Source organism: Helianthus annuus, chromosome 7 (assembly GCF_002127325.2).
Source record: "Helianthus annuus cultivar XRQ/B chromosome 7, HanXRQr2.0-SUNRISE, whole genome shotgun sequence".
Lineage (NCBI taxonomy): Eukaryota > Viridiplantae > Streptophyta > Magnoliopsida > Asterales > Asteraceae > Helianthus > Helianthus annuus.
Window position 1 is genome coordinate 52,507,433 of NC_035439.2, and position 7,626 is coordinate 52,515,058.

At 38.6% G+C, this 7,626-nt stretch overlaps 1 protein-coding gene across 1 annotated transcript; it reads left to right on the forward strand.

The window, feature by feature from the left end:
- The first annotated feature begins 4,308 nt into the window (after positions 1-4,308).
- LOC110932662 (glutamic acid-rich protein-like) lies at positions 4,309-6,999 on the forward strand. Its single transcript, XM_022175982.1, has 3 exons — positions 4,309-5,155; positions 5,264-6,201; positions 6,265-6,999. Exons 1-3 carry the CDS (start codon positions 4,309-4,311, stop codon positions 6,997-6,999), a joined length of 2,520 nt encoding a protein of 839 aa, XP_022031674.1.
- The last annotated feature ends 627 nt before the right edge of the window (positions 7,000-7,626 follow it).

Sequence of the window (7,626 nt, forward strand, 5' to 3'; positions counted from 1 at the left end):
GTCTAGTGGTCCAAGGTTTCAGCCAGCAGGAGGAAATAGACTATGATGAGGTTTACGCGCCAGTTGCAAGGCTTGAAGCAATTCGCATCTTTCTAGCCTTTGCATCCTGGAAAGATTTCAAAGTCTATCAACTCGACATTAAATCAGCATTCCTGTATGGCAAGATTCGAGAAGAAGTCTATGTGGGGAAACCACCGGGGTTTGCAGATCCACTAAACAGAGACAAGGTGTACCTACTGGATAAAGCATTATACGGTCTACACCAGGCCCCGAGAGCCTGGTACGAGACGCTTTCGACCTACTTGCTGGACAACGGGTTCACAAGAGGCACAGTAGATAGCACCTTGTTCACAAAAGAAGAAGCTGGGCATTTGCTGATCGTGCAGATCTACGTTGATGATATAATTTTTGGTTCCACCAACAACGAGTTGTGCAAACAGTTTGAGATTGTGATGAAGAAGAAGTTCGAAATGAGTTCTATGGGGGAGATGAAGTTCTTCCTCGGGTTACAAGTAGAACAACTGCCTGATGGAATCTTCATTCATCAGACAAAGTATGTAAAGGACGTGCTAGATAAGTTTGACATGACAGATTGCAGTCCTGCATCCACCCCCCTCGCACAGAACCATGGTATTTGTCCTGACGAACAAGGCGTGAAGATGGATGAAACTTTATACCAATCAATCATTGGCTCGTTGATGTATCTTACAGCCTCCCGTCCCGACATCATGTATCCGACATGTCTACGTGCACGATATCAGTCGAATCCGAAGCAGTCGCACCTGACGATCGTCAAACGCATTTTACGGTATTTGAAGGGCTGCCCAAGCATCGGCTTGTGGTACCCTCGCTCGGGTGACTTTACCTTATCCGGTTTCGCTGATTCAGATTTTGGTAGCTGTAAGAAGAACGCAAAGTCCACCACTGCTGGGTGCCAGTTCTTCGGAACTCGGCTTGTAACATTGCAGTGCAAGAAGCAAACTGCAGTTGCGCTCTCCACGTGTGAGGCTGAGTATGTCTCAGCCTCTAGCTGTTGCTCGCAGATCCTCTGGATCCAACAGCAAATGCGCAACTTCGGTTTGCAATTCTTGGATACTCCGATATTTGTGGACAATGAAGCGGCCATAAATGTTACTAAAAATCCGGTTCACCATTCGAAAACAAAACACATTGAAATCCGTCATCATTTTATAAGAGATTGTCACGAGAAGAAATTAATACGGATTGAACATGTGGGCACCGATGATCAGAAAGCTGATTTTTATACAAAACCTTTTGATAAAAAGAGATTTTACTATCTTTTAATGTTAAATGGGTTAAAAAATCTGCAATCTGGGAGGGTAATCGAATGTGAAGCCGAATTGGGCGGCGATCTGACATGAACCGTGTTGTGTTGTCACTTTCTTTTGTACAGTTGTATTTCCTGCTTTTCGATAAAAACAAAAACACAAAAATATGTTTTAGTTTTAGGGGGAGATATTCAAAGAAAAATACAAAAACATGATAAAATCATAAAAATCCAAAAACATTAGAAAACTTCAAAAAGAGCTGTGTAATATAGGGGAAATGATAGTACATTAACTAGACGAGCATGGTACGCTAAAGAATTGTAATGAGAAAATGTAATTAAGCAGTCTTGCTAGAGATGTGCCGATAGGTTTTTACAGAGTTAGTAAATCAGTTTGGGATATAAACCTAAATTTAACTTGCGTTTTCGTGGGGAACACCTCCAGGATATATAGGTAACCCCTGAAATCCTGTTTGAAAGGTCCCGTATTCTGAGATACTAGGTCTTTATACTCGGTGATATCTGGGGTATTATCCCGGGACTTCTGTTGTATGGAAATACTGACCTAGTCCCCGGATAATACTTTTCGCAAAAAGCTTTGAAACACAAGCTTCACCCTCAGCAGACTGATGAAACAATAAAATTGATAGTCGCTGCTGTTGAAAGATAAAAGATCCTCTAAAGGGGACCCACCTTAAAGTCGAACCGTCATCTCTCTGCTGAACGGAAGTTCTGACCTGAGCTCTCACGGTTTCGCATTTACCCCCTACAGATATCAGCTGTGGTATATTCACCTGTAAGACTGAATATTGGGATCCGGATACGGGAGTTTATACTGAGGTGGGGACACACGTAAAAGTTTAAGTCTTAAAAACATTAATCACATATCCCGAACAGATTGAAAGTTTTGTGAAAATTTAGGTGGATCAATATATCGGCAATCTACGCAAATTGTTTAATGCTTAAAATGTAATATCAGCTTAACAGTACTGGTGTTCAGTCGGCAGCTGATATGATCCCCTAACACACTCACAAAAATAGTGTGTTTATATATTTTCAGTTTGTACAGTTATAATCCAAAAAGATTTTCATTTCTCATTTTATTTTCGACAACAGACATTGGGGATTGAAAGATCAAAGTCTTTGTGCAGATCATGTTAGAAATTGATGAGGGTTGGGTAAGCTGGTGATTGCAAGCTGAGATTGGTATAATGTTTGACATATAAATCTTGAAATGTTTAAAAGTTCATTAAGTTGAATTTTTTTTAAATGAAACGTCAGGGTACTTCATAAATCTGATCATCCAGGGCCATTAACTTGGACTTGGTGTGTCAAACAGTTGACCAAGGTCATTAACTTGGACTTGGTCAGCTGGGTGGAACAGTGTTCAATCAGAAAATTGCTTAAAATGGAATGTTTTGAAAATTCAAGGGTTTGACCGTTTGAATCTTCACTTACCGTTTGAAAATGGTTAACCGTTTGAAAGCTGTTCATATCGTTTGAAATGTTGTGACCGTTTGAAAGTTTCAAACGGAAGGGTCTTAGGTATAAATACCTCAGTTGTCCGTTTGAAACGTTATTACATCAGTTCTTTCATCTCAAACGGTCAAGGAGTTTTCAAACGATCTTGTGTTCATCAGCGATTTCGTTGAGTTTTCAACCGGATCTTGTGATTTTCTTTGGATCATTCAGTTCTAAGCATGGTGAAGGTAAGTTTCTGAACGGATGTCATCTTATTTTGCAATATTCACTTGTCGGCGATGCTATGTTTCGAATATTTTTAGATCTAGGGTTTCTTGTATGTTAAAAGTTGCATATGATCATTATAATAGCTTCGGTTTTGATTCAATTTTATCCTGTGATAGAGTGATTGTGCAGTTTTATCTTGATTGAACTTATGTAAAGTCTGCAGATTGTTTATGTGTTGATTTAGGATGTTACAGATGTTCTTGAATGATGAAACTCATATCATTATGCTCGGATTATTACAAAGATCAAACCCTTAGCAGTAATTTGTGTGAAATGATCAGTAGATATAGTTTAGGGTTTGAATCTAATTTCAAACGATAGGACCTAACCGTTTGAAAAGTGTACGTTTGAGGGGTCCCGTTTGAGATTCATCGTTTGAACTTAGACTGTTTGAGATTCATCGTTTGAACATTAAACCGTTTGAAAGTAATCGTTTGAATGTCAACCGTTTGAAAGTCATCGTTTGAGCTCAGGCCGTTTGAATTCAATTGGTTGAACTTAGACCGCTTGAAATCACTCGTTTGAATCTGATCCGTTTGAAATTGATATTTTAGTTTTTTAACTGTGTTGAATGTTTGTGTTTTTGCAGCCAGCTTCGGTATTATTCAATCCTATTCACAATGTCTGCTGCAATCTGGATGAGGAGCAAAATCCGAAGTTGTCAGAATTCAAAGATATTCTGGAATTCATGAGGAGAATACCTATTTTGAAGGCCTTGACAGAGAGACGTTTAGTTTTCAGATCTCATATCAAACGTTTTTGGAAGAATGCTACTTATGATGATCAGAATAAAACAATTAACTCAGTTGTGAAGATAAACGGTGAAAAGAAACAAATTGTCATAACTGAAGCAGTAATTCGAGAAGTAATTGGGTTCCCAGATGAAGAGAATTCGCCAACAAAATTGCCAGAAAAGATGGTCAAGGGTTGTTTACTAAGAATGGGATATGTAGGTGAATTGAACAGTGCCAGTTATTTGAAATCAAAGTCCACCAAGCCTTATAAGTTTCTGATTCATGCAGTATTGATTTCAATGAGTCATCAGAAAGGCGGTTATGATACCATGCGTGATTATTTGATGAACATGGTTGGAGCTCTTGTTTTGAACAAAAAATATAATTTCTCTCATATTGTTTTCCATTACATGGTTGAAGAAATAGTTTCAGACAGAAAGACTTGGTTATATCCAAGATTTGTGCAGATGATATTGGATCATGCATATCCGAATTTGATTAGAGATGAAAAAAAATGATCTGTTGGTGTTATCACACATGGATAATGATTCTATTAGAGCTTTAGCCAAATATCATCCAAAACATCCAGAGCCGACTAAATCTGCTGAACTATTTGGAGCAATCAAAGAGAGTAGCTATCAGGATCCTGATCCTGAGAATCATGAGCATTGGAGAACGGAGGAAGAAAGAAAAGAGAAAAGTTATGATGAAGAGCTTAAAATTCTTAAAAGTTTCATATCTAAGAGAAGTGAATGGTTCTTAAAAGAAGAAAAGAAAAAGTCAAGGAAAACTACTCCTACTGTGAAATCAGGCGAAGAATCTTCTTCACAACCGAAAAAGAAACAAAAGAAAGCAACTTCAATGTCTTTGATTGATGAGCCTGATGAAGATGTTCCTGCTACGAATGTTGAAAAGGAACAAGAGGTGTCTAGTGCTGAAAATATAGAAATCAATGCAGATTTGTTCACGACTGATACAGATTTTGTTGAAAATGTTGTGCAGACTGTCACTACTGACATTCAGAAAGAAAAAGAGAAAGTGATTGATGATATTGAAGGTGATGATGTTGACAAAGACACGACTAGCTCTTCTAGTTCCTCAGAGGATGAAGTTGTAGATGAGTTTGAACGTCAGAGAAGGATGGAGGAAGAGATTGAAAATGAAAGGCTACTAAGAAAAAGAAAGAGGCAAGAAGCAGATGATGATGCTCCTTATGTTCCGTCACCAGAGCATGTCACAGAATCTCAATCAACTCCAAAAGTTAAAAGAAAAGCTGGTGGTCGTAAGAAAGCAACTCCAATGATACGAATTTCTAAAAAACCTCAGAAGATTGTACAGAAGAAGCAATTAGAAAAGGAAAGTCAAAAACCTCCAACACCTCCACGTGAACCAACACCTCCACATTCACCGATACATCAATCTCCACCAAGACAACCATCACCTATTCCTCAATCAACACCACCACCACAACAACCATATTTCACTTCACAAGATATCTTCGGCACACCTCCACTCACCCAAGTACAACCTGGTTCTTCGAGTAAAGGTCTTCCGACACCGCAAGATAATCTACTAGACGTTGACTTCGACTTTGCAAATAATTCGCAAGTGTTGAAATTGGAAAAGAAAATAAAGAATGTGATAGCAGAGAACAAAAGGTTGGCAGCTGAGAACCAGAAGGCAACTGATAGAGAAAAATTGCTTGTGAATCGTGTACAGGAGTTAGAAAAGAAAGTTGAAACAGATCAAACGGAGATGGATATTTTAAAGGTTCGTGTGTCTGAACTTGAAGAAGAGAAGAATCGTCGAGAAAGTGAGAATGAATATTACAAATTGAAGAATAAAGAGCTTACATCAGCTAAGGCGTTACATGATCATAAGTTCTACATGCTGAATAGGGTTGTTGAAAGTTTGCTTGGAATGTCAGTTGATCAAAAGTTTGAAGAGTTGAAGCTAGAAGACCTTCGTGCTGAACGTCAAGCAGAATTAGAAAGGCAGATGAAAGATAAGGGTAAAGGGGTTGAAGGAAGTTCAGCTATGCCTGAAATGGCTCTTGTACCTTCGATGGTGATAGATAATCCTGAGCCTATATCTGCAGTTTCTGGCTTATTCGAAGAAGAAACTCCAATGCATGAATTAATTGGTGGCGAAAATGAAGAGGATGATGAAGATGATGATGAGGATGAGTTTGTATATTCTGCGAGCAGTCATAGTTCTAAAGGTAATGATGATGATGACGCTGCAGGAGGTTCTGGTGTTAGGGTTACAGAAGCTGCTAATGAAAAAGTCGTTGATGATCTGATGAACGACACAGTGAATGAAGAAAGTGGTGAAGCTTCTGGAAAGGGGGAGTCGGATAAGACGCAGATAGTAGAACACTCTGAACCTTTGTTCTTGCGTCTAGATGTGTATAAGGAGATGTTGAAAGATGTAAATCCTGAGATTCCCTTCGACTTTGAAGAAGATTTGGAATCATTTGATATAAATAAATAGAAAGATTACAAGTATGATTATGTTGAAGATGCTGATCAATATGATCGAGTTGAAGTAGAAGAATGTTCTAATAGTGAAGATGTCCCTGAAGATACGTCAAAGCTTCCAACTTTAATGGAGTTCTTCACAGCAGAAAATAGAGAAGAGTTGCGACAAAAGGTGACTGAAGCTGTAAATGATAATGTGTTTGAAAATCTGAAGAAAGATGCTGAGAAAGAAAGTCAATCAAATGTTGAAAAAGAAGATCGTTCAAAGTGGTTTAAAGACAGTCATGAGAGAAAGTTCAAGAGGCCTTTGAAGTTTTTCCAACGTGATAGAACTATTTCTCTTGGCGACATCATAAGTTGGGGATTTCTGCCTCAAGTGAACGCGTATGTTATTCGTAGGGAATACGGCGTCCAATATTTCAAACGTCTATATGACATTATGTCATTACCGTGGTGGGACGTCGATGAATTATCTCAAGTAAGAAGCTTGCATTATTCTGTGAGGCAAAATGATAAGGCGATGTGGGGTTATATTAAGTATGAGACTCTAAAAGGTCTTCGGAAGTGGAAGCCTCATCGTCCTAGACGTGTTCAAAGAGTATATCCAGTGACTGGTGTTACTGAAACAATTCTGAATGTAAAGCCTCCAAGAACCATGACGACGATTCCTTGCCTGAAATGGAGCAGGATTTTTATAAAGGTTTTATTGATTGGGTCTACAGATGTATCACAACTGAAGCGATTATAACTTACAGAGCTGGTAGTGAACTTAGAAATATTCACGTTTATGATCCTATGTGGTTGGTGAACTGCTCGGCAAAAGACATCGAATGCTTGTTCATTCACAAGATTCGTTATAAAGCAGAAGATAAAGATCAAGCACTACAATTCCAACGTGTAATTTTACTGTGCTTTCAGAAAGGTATCAACTCCGAAAGCAAGTGGAAATCTTCGTGGTGGTCTTTAGGCGAGAAGATGAAGAAGAAAGCAAAGCGTGAACGTGAACGTGAGAATCAAAGGATGGAAGAAAATAGAGGAAAGTTTATGAAGCAACAGCGTGAAGAAGAAAAGGCGAGGAAGAAAAAGAATGAAAAGATCAGAGTTGCGCTAAGTAGAAAGCCGAAACTGAAGGAAGAGAAATACAAAGCGGTTTAAAGACCCAAAGACCAAGACTGAAGACTACGGCTCTATCCAAGGGGGAGTTTGTTGGTGCAGTATGTCTAAATCCTATGTCTTAAGTCTAGGGTCTAAATATGTCAAGTTTATATAGTCTAGGGGTCAAATATGTAAAGTTTTTGTTATGTTTATAAGCTGTCCGTTTGAAATGTGCTTGTTGTGTTTCAAACGGAAGTGTGTGTTAGCTGTCCGTTTGAAA